Genomic DNA, 21,332 nt, shown 5'->3' with positions numbered 1-21,332 from the left:
TGTTGCTTATACAAAAAAAGAAAAAGAAACATATATATATATATATATATATATTTATATATATATAGAGAACGATTGCTTTTCAATATTAATTATAGTATATAACAATTCTTGTTTTCGAATTTAAAATAATAACTAGTCATTAGTTATTACTCCGTCTTTCTTTCCTCCCTCAATTTACAATGAGTAGGAAAGGGGGATTCGAACTTTTGTTCTCCTTATAAGAAAGACGAAATAATGCTACCAAGTTACAAGACTTTTTTCTTAACAAAAAAAAAATTAAATAAATTACAAGACACTTGTTTATTTCTTGTTTAACTGAATATTTATACCGACTAAAAATTGAATATACTTTATTTTTTATATTCTTTAACTTTGGGTTTAGCCTTATTCATATGGGATAAATTGCTACATTTTTTTTTATGAAGATAAATTGCCACCCTTAAAATAATATGATAAGATATAACCTTTTCCTTTTTATAATGATATTTTTATCCAAGATACCAATTGATTTTTGGTTTTTACAAATTGAGTCTACTAAAAACCCTATCACCTTTAGTTGTTCACACCTTAAACTCTTGAAATTCCATATATACTTATATTGGATAAGTTTGTTTTATTTAACAATAATTTGTCAAAAAGTATAAAAATACTTTTTTTTTTTTTAAATGATCCTTACAAAAAAGCGAAAAATGGTACATAAAAAATTGATAGTAAAAACAAACTGTCATTTTAAACTAAAAACATACCCTTAACATTCATGTTAGTACAATTTTCACCCACAAAGTAATTTTTTCTTTTACTTAATTCTCCAACAAGTAAAAAAAGTAAAAGTTATATAGGACAGGTAGAGAGGGGTACATTAACATTACCACACGTTGTTGTTTTTAGGTGAAGGTAAGGGCAAGTGAAGTAATGGCCTTCAAAAGAAATTGAATATACTTTATTTTTTATATTCTTTAACTTAGGGTTTAGCCTTATTCATATGGGATAAATTGCTAATTTTTTTTTTTATGAAGATAAATTGCCACCCTTAAAATAATATAATAAGATATAAACTTACCCCTTCTATAATGATATCTTTAATTAAAATACCAATTGATTTTTGGTTTTTTCAAATTGAGTCAACTAAAACCTGTGTCAATTTTAGTTGTTCACATCTTAAACTCGTGAAATTCCATATATGCTAACATTAGATAAGTTCGTTATATTTAACAATAATCTGTCAAAAAGTATAAAAATAATTTTTTTTTAAATGATCCTTACAAAAAAAACAAAAAATGGTACATAAAAAATTGACAGTAAAAACAAACTGTCATTTTAAACTAAAAACAATCATACCTAGTAGATACCCTTATCATTCATGTTAGTGCAATCTTCACCCACAAAGTAATTTTTTCCCTTTCTTGATTCTCCAACAAGTAAAAAAAGTAAAAGCTATATAGGACAGGTAGAGAGGGGTACATTAGCATTACTACATGTTGTTTTTAGGTGAAGGCAAGGGCAAGTGAAATAATGGCATATAAAAGAAATTGACGTGGACAGGGAAAATGTAAAAAGAAGTAAAGAGAGCCGCAACTTGGGACAACAAACAGAAACGCATGTTGTCATATGTGGACATGTATGTTTCCCATTGCAAAGTGTGGTACTCAATCAAACTTCGAACGCAGCCAGCCAGAAAATTTTAGCTAAGCAAAAACAACCATGACCCACCATTTTTCTTTCTTTTAAATTTTCAATTTTGGAAGGCTTATATTATACTAACAAATCATGCATCCACCAATACCCCAATGCCAATAAAACATTGAACATTCGTTGCATATAAAGAAACAAACACGCACAGTTTTAGATAAAGATAGAGATAGAGATATATGGAAATGAGAGGAACTTCAAAGGGAACAGTAGAGACTGGAAAGAGAAGAAAGAAGAAGAAAAGTTGAAAACTTTAGAATAACAACAAAGAGAGAGAAATGGGTTTTTGATTTTTCTTGATAATTGTTTATGTTTATGTATGATCGCGAGCTTTACTGGTGCGTATTTTTTTTTTTACAAATACTCCCCCTTTTGTTGTTTTTGTTAATTTGTGAATGAAAATTGGGCAGCTTTGATGTCATGGACATTATTTGTTTAAGTAGCAATTTTATGGATATGGTTTGTTTAATGTTGCAATCTGTTTGGTTGGGGAGAAATATAAGAAAAGAAGGGAAATGGAAACTGGGTCTTATCCTTCTTCTTGTTCTGGTTTCAGAGAAATGAACAACTCAAAGTGAAAACTAATAGTTGTAATAACCTTAGTTAAGTTGGGGGGAGGGTGTTAGTTTGAAAAAATAAACATTTATTTTTTGTTGTTTCTTACAGTTTCTAACCAATCAAAAGGACCTAAAGGAGATTCTGGCTGGAGTTGGTTGGGTATTTGTTATTTACATTGGTTTAAAGGTACCTTGAAAAGTGGAGGATCAGGTTCTTTAATTGCATAATTCAATTAATTTTCTTTGCGGTTGGTGTTTGTGTCGAGGAACATTGTTGGGATCTGGGTTTCGTTTGTTGAGGTTGCCATGAAATGTGTTTTCAGATAGTCACATTGTTGTTGAACAGCCACTATTTTAAAGTGTTTCATAATTTGTTGTTGGTTTAGAGATAGTAGATGGGTGTTGCATTTTATGAATCCAAACTGATCAAATTTGATGATTTCTATTGTTAGTAAATGCATGATGAACAGTCGTTTCTAATAAATATTATCATTTAACCTTTATTTTAAATTATGTGATTACTATTGTAGTTCTATTAAATTATCTTTATAATCATGGATATAAGGTAAAAGAAGATGTCAGTTTCTGTATCCATCTTTTAAAAATAGATAATGAAGTTGCTTAAGTTTTTCTCATGCTGTCTTTGTTTTGTCTATCAGTATAAACTTACGGACTTGATTTCCTTGACTATTATTGCAGGATGGTGCATTGATATTTGGAAAGCCATGAACAAAACTTTGCTCTGCTTCCTGGCATGGAGGCAAAATGTAGATTCCCAGGTGTACTTTTGGGATTCCTGATTTTTTGACCAAGTTTATCTATACAATCTGATCAAAGTGCTATGATTGAAATCAGATGCATTTGGTAAATAGATTTCATAGTCTCCATCACTGGTATCCTGGAAATGAAATCAAATTTGTCAAAGTTTGCTTATTTTATTAGTGGGGATAAAAAAAATGTGAAGTTTTATTTTCTTTGTTGGCATCGGTAGCTTCAGGCAACTTGATTGTAGCTGTTCACTGGAACTTGAAAGTAGAAGTTGATACACGAGTGTAGAAGTAGGAAGGGTAAGTAAAAGAAGACCATCTTGAATATTTAGAAGAAAAATCTACTCAACTGTAGAATGGGCTTTCCTCAAGTGTCCTCTGGCAGTATTGCTGAGGAAGTGGCAGCATCACTGAGCACATTTGTGCAAAGTCAACCTAGAATTGTTGGCACGAGAAGTTGTGACTTGAGTGGGATGCATGGAGGAAATCGAATGCAAGTGGATATTCCGTGCACCTCTTCTGGAGAGGCTCAAAGGAGAACTATTGCAGACCTTCCAAAGGAACTGGATTGTTTAAACATGCATAAAGATGGTAGAAGCAGCATGCATAATTTGAAGATTAACTCTATGGAACAACATGGCTGGTTTCCTGGTAAAAGTGAAAGGAAAATTCAGAAACCTGTTCCTAGGATTGTTGGTTTTGAATCAAGGGCTGTAAATTCTCCTATTAATGCGCTTGGTGGAAACCAATGTTCTACTGTCGCTAGTGTCAATAATAATCCAAGTGAGACCACTGGGTCAGTGGTCAGGAAGCGGTTATTGTCACCTCTGAATGGAATGCTTCTACCTGATCAATTCAATGGTGATTCTCCAGACATTGGCAGTGGTGTTTATCAAAGTAATTTCAGTAGTGATAATGATCCTTATAATTTTTCCATGTTACAAGAGCATAAGAGAGCTCATAAAGGCGACTCCGATTATTTCAGTTCTCCAATCTGGTCTCTGTCGTGCTTCCCCCAGTGGAAGAATTCACTGGATGATAATTGTGGAGCAAACTCCACTTTACTCACTGATGGCCCATTGCTAGAAAATCAGGAGCCACAATATCGTAATAAATTTACACCATCTCCTGAGCTTAATTACTTGGTAGAATCAACCAAGGTCCAGTCCAAAACTGGGGCAATAGCCATAGTTCCAAATACAAAAAAGGGGATATCACCTCCCTTGTCTTTGTCTCCCCTTGGTCCAAAATTCCATGAAAGAGTGAAATCTGCAGGAGGATGTAAGGTTAATACAACAGAGATAGATGATGGCATTATAACTTTCAAGGACATGGAACAGTCACTTGATGGAACTGTCTTAGGCCATTTATCTTCCGAGAAAAACAATTTTAGGGTGCCAAGTAAATCATCACAAGATTTTGATAATTTGCAGAAGAAGTTTGACCTGTTTATTCCTCAGAACACCACTGGCATGGGACAGCATTGGGGTCAGGATTCTGAATTTACTTCCCATGTGAAATTGGTTAAATCTCTGAGTGGACAGCCAGTTAGAAGGTCTTTGGTTGGTTCATTCGAGGAGTCTCTGTTGTCTGGTCGGTTATTATCTGGAAAAATTAGTCAGGTTGGCTTTTGTACCTTCAGTCTTGTAATATAGGGCCTTATATCTGCATTTGATTCATATTAGACTTACTATACTTTATAACTTAGCATTATCTGTTTATAATTTTAGTTCCTTGTTTTTCATTTATAATTTCAGAAGATCGATGGTTTCCTTGCTGTTCTGAATGTTACTGGAGGGAACTTCTCACCAAAATCACAAAAACTTCCATTTGCAGTAACAAGTGTGGAAGGAGATAACTATTTGTTGTATTGTTCAACAATTGATCTTGCTGCTAATAAAGCAGCAAACAAGTGCAGAAGCACAAAAATGAAAAGGAGCCCTAACATTGATGAACCACAAGCAGAAAAGAGCCGCCTACGTATACCAATGAGAGGATGTATACAGCTAGTAAGTGGCTAGCCCTCAAAATGTTATAATTACCGAGTTATACATATGAACTTGTATCTAGAGCAATGCATTGAATTTAGGTTGAATTGCTCCTTATCATTAAGAGAGTTTTGATACTCTATGATTTATTAGGAAATTGGCAATAGTTGACAATGTGGCATAGAGAGTTTTGATCTCTTTGTTTTGAGCTATATGTTCCTAATCTAGCAGAAAGTTACAATCATATTTATAATTTGCAGCAGAGAGGACGGGGAACTTTTAGTCTCGGTGTTGGAAACATTGGGTTTAGGTTGGTATTAAGTCCCACCATAATCCTAGGTTACATCTGAAATTTCATTGTTTAATGACATGAAAATTTCTTTCTCATCCCTCCAATTCTGCTCCCCCCCACCCCTGAAAAAAAAAACCTTTGTCAATTCTGCATGGAGCTCTGACTTCTATGTGTGAAAAACAGCTATCAAATGGAGATGGTATGTAAAAACCATGCATGAAGAACAAAGTCTCTCAAAAGGAAAAGAACATGGATACCTAGGCATAGAGGTTTCGAAGATTTTTAATTGAGGTTGACACATGCAGGACCTGCTTGATTACAATACATTGGTTGGTTAGCATGGCTCTTTGTCTATAGATTGTAAAAGAATTGAGTATGCTGTCAGCTTCTTTGTGGCCAATGCTTTAACTTCTATATGATTAAATGCAACTCACTTATTTTGTTTGTGTCCCACCAAATTGAAGTTTCTTACACAATGATTTAATTTGCAAGAATTGGTGCCAAAACTGTCTGCCAGCAAGATATATTGCCAAGCTACTTGTGTCCATGTATGTCATAAAAGACAATGGCTATTCTTACATGAGATTCATGAAATATAAGAGAATTGATTACCATAATGTCAACTTCTTTATGTTATTTGCGCATTAATGCATAGAATGGATGATATCTGATGACAGTACAGCTTAAGAGAAAACCATCATAAACTGTTGAACTGAATTGTTTATGGCAGGTTCTCAGCAACCCGGAAAAGACACCCATCCACACCTTCTTATGCAATTATGATTTGAGTGACATGCCAGCTGGTACCAAGGTAGTTTCCAATACCAAAAAAAATGTGATTTCTACTCAGTTCTATTGAATTTTTCCATTATCTTCACATGGTTTAAGTAACAACTATATTGACAGGTATTTGGAATTTTTACGTGGATTTGAATAAAGTCATGTCATATTTCAGTAACTTAACAAAGGATATATGCTGTATCACTAATATCATTGATCCTGAGTTGATCTCTACCTGAAATTTCCCATACCCTAAGTAGCCCACTCTCTGCATTTTTCCATTAATCATAAAATTATGCTAAGACTATAATATAGATCTGCATCCTCATGGTTGCAGAATCGAGGAGTTCTCTTTTCTTTTGTCAAAGGAAAACAAAGGGTGAAAACCTGAATCTAAAATTTCATGTCAAATTTTATGTGGAATATGCCTTTTCTTTCTAAACTTATTTATTATTTGTGACTTAACATTCTTATGATGATCCTTTCCTTCTTCACATTGATTAAAATGAAAGACATTCCTGCGGCAAAAGATCTCTCTAGCACCTTCTGCACCAACATCTGTGTCTGCGAATGGAAGACCTAAAGGTCCTGACTTGAAAAATGATGCCAAGCCCTCGTTGATCCAAAACACTAGTTATACTACGCAGCTTAGCAACAGTGATGCTAATTCAAATGGGTTTGATGCTGTGACCTTGCATTGTAGTGGATTTAACAGTGGTGAAAATAAAAAGACTGGCAGGGAGGACAACTTTCCATCAAATAGAAATCACATAACTGAAAGCCAATCTGAACACAGCCCTCCAAAGATCAATGACAATGCCACTGGTACTGGTGTTCTGCGTTATGCTCTGCAGCTCCGTATTTGTTGCCCTTTACCTAAGAAATGTTCAAGGTCAGTCCAAAAGTGCCAAACCAATTCCTTATCTGAACCACCAATGAAGAATATGAGTGTCGAAGTAGAGCGACGCTTCTACTTGTATAATGATTTGAGGGTGGTCTTCCCCCAACGCCATACAGATGCTGATGAGGGCAAGGTACTATATATACATACATGCATACATACATACATACAAACATAAATATATACATTTATATATAGGATTAGGTTCAAAAATACTTGGTGTAACTTTTAGTTATGCTACACCACTTAATATTTTATTAGATGTGTATATTAAAATCCACTATTGAACTTTATTCTTGAAAATTTCTAAGATGATTAGTGATGAATGGTTATCTCATCTATAAAATTTTTAAATTTCAAGTTTTTTGTGTTTTAAAATTATACATAGAACATGAAATTATGGGTTGAACAGTAATCAACTTCTGATTAACATGTAATTTGTCATGCATATTAAGAAGAACAAAGTTCAGGTGGTAGTAACATCTTTTGTGGTGATTGATGTCTGTGGTTTGAATCTCATCTTCCCTCTTCCCCACTAGGTACCCGTTAAGCACAAAATTTTTTACTTTTTTCTGACACAAGTTTTGTCTTTTTTTCAGTTTGTCAAGTTTTCAGTTTTGTAGGTACTGTTTGAATTTTTTTTTTTGACTTTTTCAGACAAATTTTTTTTTTTTGTCTTTTCTGCCCTTAACCAGCACCGAGCGGTGCTGGTTAAGCATTCTCCATATATATATATATATATATATATATAAATAAATAAATAAATAAGTGGAATTTTTAAAATATTAATTCAATAAAAATTTATTGAGAGTTAAATATGAATAAAGAGTTACAGCAAATGCTCTTGACTATACATTCAAATATGTCAGGTTGAATGTTTCTTTTAGCATGTCCTTATGACATTGTTGTTGTTGTTGTTGTTTTTACATTGCAGTTACATGTGGAATATCATTTTCCTTCAGACCCAAAATACTTTGATGCCAGCAACTAAATTTGCTTTGTTCATTTTCTCCTCTTCAGATGGTTAGATATATGTAGTACCTGTACATACATCTTCTTCTTTTTTTGGATGAGAAGCCTATGTACACAGTTTGTACATATAATTAGGTGATCTTATCCTTGAGTAAATTCCCCCATTCAATCTGTAAATGATTCTTTTTTCATTAATTAGTTGATTCAATGTTCTTAATCATACTCTAGAGTCCATTGTTGGCGTTTCTTCATCCAAAACCAAGGGAGTAAAAATTTTAGTGGGAAGACTGGAAGAGTCTCTTTTGTTGGCCAAAGCAGAGGTGAGCTTAATATTGTGTGAGGTGCACTTGTGTTCTGCAGCATCAAATGCATGTAGCATTTCATTTCATTATCAGATAAAAGTAAGGTTGTTAAAAATCAGGATCTTACTTCGAATGAAAAGAAGTCTTCAAAATTGAATTGAGAATCATAAGATTTTATGGTATATGAAAATTAGTTATGAATGGTGTATGTATATATATATATATATATATATATATATATAGGTTAAGACACCCTATCAAAACTTAAGAATTACATTTTTAGCGCATTTATTACCATAAAGTGAATGGGATGCACCTCACAAGGTAAAGCCTTCATTTTAGACCCCTTAAATACGTATAAGTAAAACCAAAAGCATAAATCGATATTAAATTCTTAAAAAAAAAAAGAAAAAAAAAGAATTAGAAGGTTTAATTACATATTTAGTCCGCATACTTTTTTTTTCATGTTTCAAAATGGTCCCTTCTTTTAAAATTTTTTATTTCAGTCCTTATACTTTTAAATTTTTGTCAAAAAGGTCCTTGCTATTAACTCTTGCTATGATTTTGAGTTGAGATTGCTCAACAAAATCCACAAAGGAGGGAAGAGATTACTTATTCAAATACTTGTTTACTCTTTTTTTGTTATATCTATTTGGAGATAGAGAAATTTAGAATAAGAGTTAATGGTTGGGACCTCTTTGACCCAAACTTAAAAGTATAAGGGCCAAAATGAAACATTTCAATGGATGAGGGTCATTTTGAAACATGAAGTAAAAGTTCAGGATTAAACAATTAAATACATATTCAAATCTAAAAAATAAATAAATAAATAAAAATAAAAGGAAAAAATCTAACATTAATAATCTCAACAAAAAATATTAAAAATGTTTTCCATCATGATTCCCCTTTTTAAATACACTATTAATTGTTTCTCAAGTAAAAGTACCATTATTAATCTCAACAAACAAGAATAAAAATGTCAGTTTCAATGTTTCATTCGACTAAAATCAATAGATAATAATGCGATGATTATGCATTCAATTCGGATCACATATTTACTTGAAATTCAAAGAGAGAGAGCTATTAATATAATATTATATTATAATATAATTGTCTTTTTTATTGCATATTGATATTTGATTATAATAATGTGATGATTATTGCATATTAATTTGTTAGTTAGTCAATCACTTTCTTTTTTTTTTTCTTTTTCTTTTTTTGAGAAGAAGTTAGTCAATCACTTACGTGCTATTGAAAACCAAAGCTTATATATATATATATATAATAAAATAAATAAAACCAAAGCTTTTTTATCAACAAAGAAAAAAAGAAGTAAACCAATTAGCTCCGATGTCATTGTTGAGGCTGCGGTTCTAGATGAAGTATATTAGACTCCCATAGTTTTTACTTTGTCACTTTGCTAAAAAAAAAAAAATGGTTTTACTTTGTCACCTGTGAGTTGTGACTAAGACTTGAAAGAGTAGTACAAAATTTTATGATTGTCATTGGATCTAATTAGCTTAACTGATCAAATTTATTATAGTCGAATTAGAGATCCTAGATGCTTAAGCCAAAATTTTCATCAATAAATTATTAGATAGAGCATGCTTTTTTTTTTGGGCTTTTTTTTTTAATAAGTCTTTTTTTTTTTTTTTAAATTAACATTGACATGGCATGTGGGCTTCTATTTTTTTGGCCATTTTAACCCATGAAATCAAGAACAATCTAGATCTTCATCCCATAAACTTATAATTTTTTTTATAAGATTTGAATTGTTAAGGGATTTCAAATCATAAAATCATACTCAATTTGTCCTCTCAATCCACTTGGGTTAAACCAAGTAGGGGCGTGATTAAAATTAATGCAGATGTTGCTGTGGGTTCAAATCACATAGTTGCTATTGTTGTGACCAAAAATTAAAGAGGGGAGTTGGTTTTCGCTTGCTCCGAAAGAGTGGAAACCGCCCTTCCTCTCCAAGCGGAGGTTGAAGCAATGAGATGGGCGGTTTGCATGTCAATCGGTAAAGATTTTGGCTCAATTGTTTTGGAAGGAGACTCACTCATTTGCTATCAGGCTTTATGCCTTTCAGATTCCACTGTTCCTTGGAGAATTAGGAATATTGTTCAAGATATTTTCCTTATGGTTTCTCGTTCTCAAAATGTATCTTTTAGTGGGGTCTCTAGAGTTGCAAATGGTGCGGCTCATTGTTTTGTAAAATGGTCGTTGAGCTATAATTTCGTGGGGTCTATTGGCGTTGGTTCTTGTCCTCCTTGCTTGGAGGCTGCTCTCTTGAGAAGGACGCTGGTCCTTTTGTTGTGTTTGTCGTTTCTGTTGTAAGTTGTTGGCGAAAATGGCCAAATGCCACTATTTGACAAAATATGTAGTGATTTATCATTGTTTTGGAAATATATATAGATGTACCACTCTTTTGAAACTCGAGTTTATCGTATAACTCGAGTTTTTTGAAAAAAAAAAAAACCTTCAAGTTTGCCATGCTATGTTTTATGGAACTCGAGTTTCTAGAAATTGAGTTACATAAAAAATTGGTGGTTATTTTTCATGGAACACAAACACGAGTTTTAAAAAAGTGATAAATCTCTAATTATTTCGCAAACAATGGTAGATCCCTACGTATTTTGTTAAATAATGATATTTGGCCATTTGGCTGTAATTTGTTGTGTTTGTTTTGATAAAATCTTCTGTTCAAAATAAATAAATAACCATATTCAAATTATAAAAAATAAAAAATAAAAAAAAGACCTATAATTTATTTTACTAGATCAAAGACGTGTTGTTTTTGCCATCCATTCAACAACACTTTTCTTTGTCTAACCAAAGGCATGTCATTTTCAGCCTTTCAATCCAACGTGTGTTGTTTATACCCTTTAATTAACAATGTACCACCCATTAAAAAGAAATTTAGCAATATGCCTTTTACATGGTTAGATTAATATATGAAACAATGTGCGTTTTGCATTGTTAGAAAATTATATATGAAATGCTTGCACGAGATCTTTCTCTTATAATATATGTGAGTCTCTTATATTGTAAAAGGGTGGTGTCATGGGACAGGGCCAGCTCAAGGCCTAGCCTAAGGCCCACTTTTCCCCAAAAATTTAGAAAGGATCTTATGATCCCTTATCACATAAACAAAAAGACCCTCAAAATTGTACTCAAAAATCTCAAAATTGTAGAATAATAATTGCATTTTTTTAAAGAAAAAAGATATAGGTGGGTTTTTTATTTTTCCCCCACCACTAAGAAGACCTTCAAAATATTGAGTCAATAAAAATCCAAACCAATTGAAACCTTAAATAGTTTCACTAAAATAATATTGAAAAAAAAAATTGTTATGAATGTGCCTAATAATCATTGACAATCTATTTTTCCTAACAACTTGAGGTTTTAAATTTTGTAAATCATTCTCTTACATGGTAGATTATATTATTAATTGAAGTTGCTACAATGCTTTTATTAAATTAGATTTTATCGTTCTAAACTTTAAAATTTATTATCTGCTTGTCATAATATAATTTTAAGTGGGTTAACTAAATAAAACCTAAATACAAAAAACTTTGAATCGCAAAAAAGAAAAGAAAAGAAAGACTAATGATTATTAAATGAAAAAAAAATATTTAAATATTTAAATAAATTCACTTAAATTTATTGTCTTAGGTCTCAAAGTATATTGAGCTGCTCTTGTCATAAGATACCATCTCCAATGCATGACATTTATGCATGTCTTTCTTTCTTTTTTCTTTTTTTTCTTTTTTGTTGTAGTATATAATATTTTAAGGGGATTAATTAGTCCTTGGAATGGAATCCAAGGTTCATGGTATCATTTAGTATTTATCCATATGATATCTATATACATATAGAGTCCTATGAACGAAAATGCCATTAAGATAATTGTTAATAGACCATAATAGAAAAATTTTAACATTACTTAATGGGAAATATAAAAAATTGTTAACAACATTTATTGTTTTATCATTCTCTCAATAAAATATTTCTAAAAATAGCTTCTAGACCAATGCCCTTAGAGCATTGTTTAACATTTCCCATATATATATATATATATATATATATATATGCTAATATGATCATTATCTCTTCCAAAACACGATTAATTTTCATTGCCATTGTTTTCAATCAAATAAAGAGATAAGCTGAATGCACATATGATTTTTTTTTTTTTTGGAAGCTCGAAGCACTTGTGATTTAAATCCATTGTACACTGTGCCATAATAAGATATACCCAAATGGGACTTCAAAGAGTGATCGTTCTCATTTCGTGTGAATACAATGCGAATGTGTATAAATGTATTGAACCACCACAATACAAGAACCAAATATCCCAACACAGGTTGTTAAATTCAATTCAATTTCATGTGACACTGAATTGAATCAAAATTCAGCCATTACGGTCCCATGCTACCAGCTTCAAGTGTGTGATAGTGGGCAATTGAATGATGAGCGAAAATATGAAAAATAGAACGAATATAAAGGTTTACGTAGTTCGGTCTGATGGCTTACGTCCACAATATGAAAGTCTTGGAGTATAACATGTCTAACATATATATATATATATATATATATATATTCCCTTGGCAGTTTTGCACTCACTAATCTAATTTGTAGAATGAAGTTAACGCAATCAAGGCACATATATAAATCACATTTAGAAAACAAGAAGATCCATTCTCATAATAAAATGAAATGAAAACACTACTAATATGCTCCAATTAAGGGTGGAGTACAACACTTTGGGACTTCTCATCTTCCTCTTTATTCCAGTTTAAATATTTTGATCTACCACAAGATATGAGAATCCCATTATCCAAAGCTACAATTTGATATCTTAACATGATACTGCAACCTTAAAATAGATTTTGCAGTTACTTGTGACGATGGTGTGTGTGTATATATATATGTATATTTATTATATATGCGCCAGCTAAATTAAGCATTTTGCATGGTTATATCTAGTGTTTGTTATTAGAATATTAGTTTGGTTAATTGTCGACCCAAAGGCTAGACCCAATATTATTATTTGTACAGCACTCATATTTTTTCTTCATTGCTTTTAAGTGTGCTGATAAATATAGGACTTTATTTGTACATAAAAACAGATAGAAATATAAAAAGAATTCTTTCCCCTATTTCTCTCTCTCTCTCTTAACCATGTGCACCCACTAAAACATAATAAGCTTTGAGTAGTATAAGATCTCATTGGCAATAAAAAAAAAAAAATAGTAACAAAAAGGAAATATTGAAATTAATTTAAAGTTAGTACAAATTCTGAAACCATAACCTATTAGTAAAGGAGAAGTTTTACCAATTTGAACTAATTTATTGGATCTAAAGTTTATTAAATGATTAATGGACAAAGTTTAACTACAAAATTAATTGTAGCCTAAGACCAGAACCTTACTCAATAAAATAAATATTACTATATATTTTGAAAATCTAACCATTAAATTATATGTTCTTTATACTCTTAATATACATGTCAAATTTTGTGTCAATTAGATATTATTTACTATATAATTTATAAGCTTATATTTTATGCATAATTTTAAACTACAAAACATGCAATTTAAACAATTTGTTGATGGCATAGTTATTGATTTTTAATTTTTTATAAATTTTGCAAGCATAGAAGACATAAAAAGAAGATGTAATCCAATGGTGGATTTGTCAAAATTCACCTCCAATAAAAAGATATTGAGTAATGTTGTACTTTTAAGTTACAACCAATTTTGTAATCTTAGGCTACAACAAATTTTGTAGCTAAACTTTGTCCGTAACTGATTCTTTGTTGTATGGGTATCTTTTGGAAGAAAGAACTGCCTCCACAAGAAAATTAGGCACATGCTTAACCACAGCCACTTCAGGCAGCTGATTGGAAATTTTGCTTGATGGAAGATTAATTGGAGCACCAAAAGAGAACTATCAAGAATCACCACAAATTGAATGTTGTTAAGGGCATTTTGTTGCTTTGCATTTTTTTGCTTGTACCACAAGTTGCTTTGGAAATTTGTAGACTTTATACTCTTTTTACACTGCCAGTTAATAAAGTTACATCCAGAAGAGAACTAATATGATTTTCTTATCAAGGGATGGACCCTAATATTTAACAAGAAATTCCGAATGAAATGCATCAAGAATGAACCCCAATTGCCATAAAATATTATTCTTATAGCTATAGGATTAACAGCATTGGAAGGTAAGTTATGAGTATTTGACACGATTTATTTGCTCCTATGTCATCATCATCATCTTCATCATCACTAAGCAAAAAATGGTGCTAGGCGGCTGAGGCTCCATTACTTTCCCAGCAATGTTGAAAAGAAACTGTCTTTGAGTGTCAAGAGGGAAATAGCTATATTCATGGAATTTGCAAGTCCATGTGGTGTATTTTAAATATTGTTTCAACAATATTATCTTATATAGATAATACTAGCTAATAAGTATATTCGATTGCTAGCCATATTTTATAGCATCTAGCTGGCTATAGCAGTCATTGTTGGATTAGGTTATGAACCTGTTTTTTTTTGTTTCAAAACCATTAAGATGAAGGGTTGTTCTTGAAAGTGTGAGTGAGTGATCTAAAATGTAAATAGTCCATGGCCATGCATGCAAGAGTGTTTCATACCATTAATGCATGCACGAGGAAAAAGATAAAATAAATTTGAATATAGAAATACAGTGGCGATTCTAGGAATTTTTCTCAGAGTGTTTCTTAAAAGCATAAATTATACGATCTAATAAAAAAAAATTCATATATTAACAATAATAACAAAAAAAAAATACACAAATACATAGAGTTTACAATTGCTTTCTACGAGTTTTCATATTTTGAAATTGGTGCATGATAGTCGCATTATCAATGCTACAAGCTACATTTTTTCAATGTACACAACTAAGCAATCATTTATCCACTGAATTTAGAATAAATTATGGAGAAAATTTTAATTTTATTGGCATAAAAAAAATAAACTAAGGGTGTTTCCAAATTGTTTTTAAAGGGTAGACAAATAAAAATTTTAAAATTATTATATATAAAAAAATAATAATAAAAAAATTTCAGGTCAGGGTGGTCTAGGACCACCCTGCCTTAAGGTGGCGCCACCCCTATGGAAATAAATGTAGCGGCAGAAAAGGACAAGATAAATTTCTGTGATGTAGAAAAGAAGAAAATTTGCTTGACAAAGATGTGTACCACAAATTAGAATGAACTTGCACATAATAAAGAAATAGGCGGGCCACCACAACTACAAGCTTTGTTTTTACTTTCCACAATTCCACAATCAATGTGGCTAAGGATTGAATTCCGAGCCCAGTAGACTTGCCAAGAACCTCCTTTCCTTTCATTTGCAACCTCTGAAAGGAACCACTGTCATCATCATTGTTAGAGATATATATTCATCATCACTAAGCAAAGAATGGTGCTAGGCGGCTGAGGCTCCATCACTTTCCCAGCAATATTGAAAAGAAACTGTCTTTAAGTGTCAAGTGGGAAATAGCTATATTCATGGCATTTGCAAGTCCATGTGGTGTATTTTAAATATTGTTTCAACAATATTATCTTATATTGATAATACTAACTAATAATTATATTCGATTGCTTGCCATACTTTGTAGCATCTAGCTGGCTGGCTATAACAGTCATTGTTGGATTAGGTTATGAACCTGTTTTTTTTGTTTCAAAACCACTAAGATGAAAGATTGTTCTTGAAAGTGTGAGTGAGTGATCTAAAGGTGTTTGATAGAGTAGTTTGAGAATTGTTATTTGGAGTTTTTTAAAATACGTGTAGATAAAAAAATATGTAAAAATATTATTTAAAATGTGAAAATATAAGTTTAAACTCATCCACCAAACAGCCCCTAAAATGTAAATATCTCATGGCCATGCATACAAGAGTGTTTCATACCATTAATGCATGCACCAGAAACAAGATAAAATAAAATTGAATATGGAAATAAATGTAGCTGCAGAAAAGGACAAGAAAATTTGCTTGACTAAGATGTGTACCACAAATTAGACCGAACTTGCACATGTTAACGAAATAAGCGGGCCACCACAACTACAAGCTTTGTTACTTTCCACAATTCCACAATCAATGTGGCTAAGGATTGAATTCAGAGCCCAATAGACTTGCCTAGAAGCTAGAGACTCCTTTCCTTTCATTTGCAACCTCTGAAAAGAACCACTGGAAATAAAGCATCTTCGTCTGGAAATTTGGAAATATTTAATACAAGTTTCATATATGTGACCAATTTATTGGAAATCTTCGAGATTGGAGGGCTGTCGAAATCTGGCAATGGATATAGCAATATGGACTATGATATGGACACTTCAAAATATGTTTTTTCTTTTTGTTTTGTGTTTTGTGTTTTTTTTTTTTTTTTTTGAAGAATATTTGAATTTTTAATGTATATATGATTGTTCTTTATTGCTAGCCAAGACAATAATTATTTTTTATGCATGTAGAATTTAAATTTAGCTCCATTATTTGACTTTAAGAGATTTTACAACATTGTGACTAGACTTATAACCATTATGCCAAATTATTTATGTAACAATATAATGAGTATATAAAATGTAAGAAATTGGTGGAAACAACGAGTATAAAATAAAATTTCATGGCATTCACTCGTGTGACTTGGTAAGAGATACTTCTTCTAAAACTGTAAACAAGCCTAACCAAGTTTAGTATTAAAAGTTTAGACATGTTCATCTGATATTATTTTGAATACAAGGCGAGTTTGAGTTCACCACGAAACAAGATTATATATTCAAGTTTAGTTCATTTTCTTGTCGAACAAGCTCAAGCTTGTTCACAAGTTACTTGATTATTAGCTTATTATTTTCCCATATATAGTAAAACTATAACTAAAATATTTTAACTTCACAAACTTATTCACGAATACATTATTATGTTTGAATTTGACTTGTTTAATAGTCAAACCTAAAATTAGGTTTGAAATTGAGTTTGACTTGTTTGCTAAACAATCATATATAAACAAGTTTTTTTCTGAATTGAACTTAAGTTGTTCGTAAACAACTTAATTCATTTACAACCCTAAATTTCCCAACTCAAAAGGATATATTTACGGCCTGGGAGAGGGGGAAAACCCTCTGACTTTTAAAAACTTTCATCTCCTCTCTTATAATTTTCATATATTATATATAAAATTTTACTAATTGCGGCTCCCTTTCAAAAAGAAGTCTGACTCTGTCACTGGATATAGATGGATGAGCGAATGCACTTGCCATAGTTGCCATAGTTGTTGTACATTACGCAGAATCAGATGTCATGAACAAATAACGGCTAAATTTCTTAGACTAAACTGACATTGACTCCACAATAATTGAAGATTAGTGTGGCCTTGCGTAAGAAATAAGAATATAATAATTCAAAAGTTGAGCTCCAAATTCTTAAGCCTCGACTTTGTAGCACAAAAATAATGAAAAAAAAAAAATCGTAGCAATGTCATCGAGTACAAACTCATTTTAGAAGCAAGTTATAAATCTTGAATTTGGGCAATTTCACACCCAGATAACTGGTCACCTTAGCATGTGATCTGGTAACCAAACACAGGATTGATGGGTTCAGTTCTTGAGTCAGACTAATTATTGGAACACAGCTATTATCTAATCAAGTTATGCAAATCAATGTATAAGCGTTGCACCTACTACAATACCAACCTGTTACCAGTACATATATCTATTCTAAGAGTTTCCTGCGAGAATTTTAGCCTTCTGTTACCCCAACTACTGACTGTCAGAGTTCGGTTAAATTCACCAATTATTTGCAGCAAATTGAATTCAATTTACAAAGAAGCTGACAGATCTACTAACAATTTTGTACAAGAACTACACTTCTCTTCTCTCGTCCATAAGAGTAATGCTACAAACACAACAATTTTCAAAACAGTTAAATTGACAAGTAAAAGGCGCATGGGACATATGTCTCACTGACATGTGAGTCCTGAGACGTGTCACATGTGCCCGGCACATACAAAAGTTTTGCAATTTTTACTAGATGAAATATTTTGTGACTCTAAATTATTGCTCATAGAAATATTTTATTTTATTTTATTTTATTGAGAAATTCATAGAAATAATCTTGGATCCACTCTTACCTTAAATGAAAAGTGCAATACAAAAAGGGCATTGAATAAATTCAGCATTTAATTGCATGAGGAAATCCGTTAAAATATTAATGTCAACCTCCCCTCTAGAAGAAAAATTAATCTCACTTTCTATTCTCTTTATTTGTTAGTTTTACATTTCCCTTTAAAGCAATTTATAACAATAACTATAGTCCACTCTATTCCAGTGTTAAGCTTAATCAATAAAGTCAATCTAATGCTATACAATAATTATCCCCAAACCCTAAACCCCTATTTAAAATCACAACTTGCCGGTTTAAGAAGTTGTGAAAGAAATTATAAAAAATAATGTGTACCTAATAATCCAAAAACCCAAGTTGAGTTGTCCATACAAAGACCTTATAGCAATATGAGATCCACTTGACTGGTCTAATGTTTTAATGTTAAGAGAATAGAGACCACAACACTTTCTGTGCTTGAAATTAATACTCACATCATCATTGTGGCCTACAGAGGTTCCTCACTTCTCTCTTCTATAAATACTCCCATTAATTTCACACTCTATCCATCTATACTTTCCCTAAGCTTAAGCACTTCTTTTCCTCCTTATTACTCTTCTCTTGCTCTGTTTTTGCTCTGCCTCCAACAACTTTTTTTCTTCTCTCACCCAATTTTCTCACAATGTCTAGCCTTGAAGCCAAGGTTCCACAAAACCCACCTCTGAAAACCCAAAAGCTTGTCCTTGGAGCCCAAATTGGGCTGAGAATTATGACAATTGCCTTAACATTGGCTGCAACATGGGTGGTGCTAACTAGCCGGCAATCAACGAAGGCTTTTGGTGTCCCCGTTGAAGCTCGATATAGCTATTCCTCTACTTTAAAGTAAGATTAAATTTTCATACAAAAAAAAAAATTTATTAAAAGATAAAAAGAATTACTTGAATTTGGGCCTCATATTTGTTTATTCAACCTTTTATATGCAGGTTCTTTGCTTTTGCAAATGCTATTGTTTGTGTCCTCTCTATCCTATCTTTGCTCCTTGTTTTCTTCCTTTGTCATCAAGGCTCAAACCCTGCCAAGTTCTACTACTTGTTCCTTCATGATTTGGTATGAGTTCTTTTCTTCTTCTTTCTTTAATCTTTTTGCCTGTTTTCAAGTCTCCTATTGTAAATATCTAATGCGAATAATTGTTTAATACTTTATTACAAAAATAAATGTCATGGATGTTAGATATATATCATTGTTAGGTGATGAATATGGTGTAATTTTTTTGGTTTTGATTGTGACAGTCTATGACGTCGTTGGTTCTTGCTGGATCCGCGGCCGCAACTGCTGAAGGGTACATTGGACGACATGGGAACACTCATAGTGGTTGGATGCCAATTTGTGAATATGTGAGCAAATTCTGCAACAAGATGACAACTTCTGTGATACTTTCTTACTTGTCTTTCGCTTGCTTATTGATGCTTACTATCTTATCTGCTAGCAAGTCTTAGACTGATTCAAGTTTAAGACTCTTAAATAATTTAGCTGATGTATCCTAAGAAGAAGAAGAATATGTAATTTATGATGATGATATTGATGATTGTATAATATAAAATTATGTAATGCTATGATTCTGCTTTAGTGAAAGTAAAGAATCCCCATTTTAGATGAAACATTTTCTTGACTCTTCTACTCTCTTTTTTTTCCCCCATATGCAATGAAAAATGAGTTCAACATGATGCAAGTCCAAGTCTTTGATTGGTAATTTTTGGTAGTCATCTACCGACATCTTTATGGTGGTTGGTGTCTGGGTTCGAACCCCCCACCAACACCTCCCTTATTTACCAAGCAAAAAATTTGTCATTTACTTTACCTGGTTGTATTTGTTTCTTGTTGAACATTATTTTGTCATTTCTCTTGTCAATAAACTTCTTCTTAACCTGTCTTTTGAAGGAATTTGATGGACACAACTTCAAGGATTTTATCTGAAAGATATGGTAATTAAGTTACAAATCCTATAATGTTTAAAAGAAACTTTATAAGGTTCATGTCTCTTTGAAGAACATTTGACAGTGGGATTTTTTTTTTTTTTTTAAGTTACAAATATATGCATGTTCTTGAGCCTGCTATAAAGTAAACATGGGGCCAATGAGAAACACCAACCAAAAAAAAAAAAAAAGCAGCGTGGATCATTTGAATTACCATGGTTGGAACCTTCAAAGTACATTTGTGCATGCATTATGCATATCTTTGACAAAGGAAAAGGGCATTGTTTTTATGGCAGTTGTATTACTTCTTGCTTTTATGGTAGTTTTGAAAATAATCAATGGTATTTCTAATAAGAGAAAGTCAAGGAATATAAATTTTGCCATAACTTATCAAAATGATTGATTCTAAGTGATAGAAGAAAAAAAATACCCAAACAAATTGTTCATTACTTACAAAATATCACATTCTACATTGGGAAATATTGCTCAACTAGGAATGGATTGGAACTTTGAAGCCTATCCATTGAAGAGTGTGGAGGGCCTTTTTGTAATGTTGGGTTGGGCTGCCTCCTACTGTACTGGGCCTAAGTATTCTAGGTTAGGGAGTTGAAATCGGTCCAACTGCAACTCACTTTGGTCCGGCTTGTATACAAACTATGCCTCGTTTGCCAAGAACATGCCAATAGTAGGCAGAGTTGCTTCGGACGGGTTATAGCAAGTAGACATGATAATAATAATAAAAGAAAGTGCTTTTGCCTTTAGATAAAGTGAACAAATAATCCCCAATTAAAATGATAATCACAATAATAAGGAACACCTTGTAAAGAAAATAGTGGGAATAAATTAGTGAGGCACGAGTTAGCAAAAGAAAGGAAAAAAGATTAATCTAATGTGCTGAGTTATGTCACAGGACCAAGACCAAAGAGGGAAAACCATTTTTCCTCAATGCGAATAATCTCCCAGGAAAAATCCTGCTGTGGAAATTAA

General features: G+C 32.0%; 2 protein-coding genes across 3 annotated transcripts; both read left to right on the top strand.

Moving 5' to 3' along the window:
* Positions 1-1,706: 1,706 nt before the first annotated feature.
* On the top strand, positions 1,707-8,169 carry LOC115963932. 2 transcript variants are annotated; one of them, XM_031083180.1, is made up of 7 exons: positions 2,016-2,030; positions 2,359-2,436; positions 2,949-4,638; positions 4,774-5,025; positions 6,027-6,107; positions 6,589-7,110; positions 7,912-8,169. In XM_031083180.1, exons 3-7 carry the CDS (start codon positions 3,373-3,375, stop codon positions 7,966-7,968), a joined length of 2,178 nt encoding a protein of 725 aa, XP_030939040.1. In that variant the 5' UTR covers positions 2,016-2,030; positions 2,359-2,436; positions 2,949-3,372; the 3' UTR covers positions 7,969-8,169. The 2 variants fall into 2 exon arrangements, with proteins under 2 accessions (XP_030939039.1, XP_030939040.1); XM_031083179.1 differs by lacking the exon at positions 2,359-2,436 and having other exon boundaries at positions 1,707-2,030.
* Positions 8,170-18,887: 10,718 nt separating this feature from the next.
* On the top strand, positions 18,888-20,034 carry LOC115964059 (CASP-like protein 1F1). Its single transcript, XM_031083352.1, has 3 exons — positions 18,888-19,254; positions 19,356-19,479; positions 19,662-20,034. Exons 1-3 carry the CDS (start codon positions 19,055-19,057, stop codon positions 19,866-19,868), a joined length of 531 nt encoding a protein of 176 aa, XP_030939212.1. The 5' UTR covers positions 18,888-19,054; the 3' UTR covers positions 19,869-20,034.
* The last annotated feature ends 1,298 nt before the right edge of the window (positions 20,035-21,332 follow it).

The sequence above is a fragment of the Quercus lobata genome, chromosome 10 (genome assembly GCF_001633185.2).
Source record: "Quercus lobata isolate SW786 chromosome 10, ValleyOak3.0 Primary Assembly, whole genome shotgun sequence".
Taxonomy (NCBI): Eukaryota; Viridiplantae; Streptophyta; class Magnoliopsida; order Fagales; family Fagaceae; genus Quercus; species Quercus lobata.
This window is presented reverse-complemented; position numbering and strand designations above follow the sequence as displayed.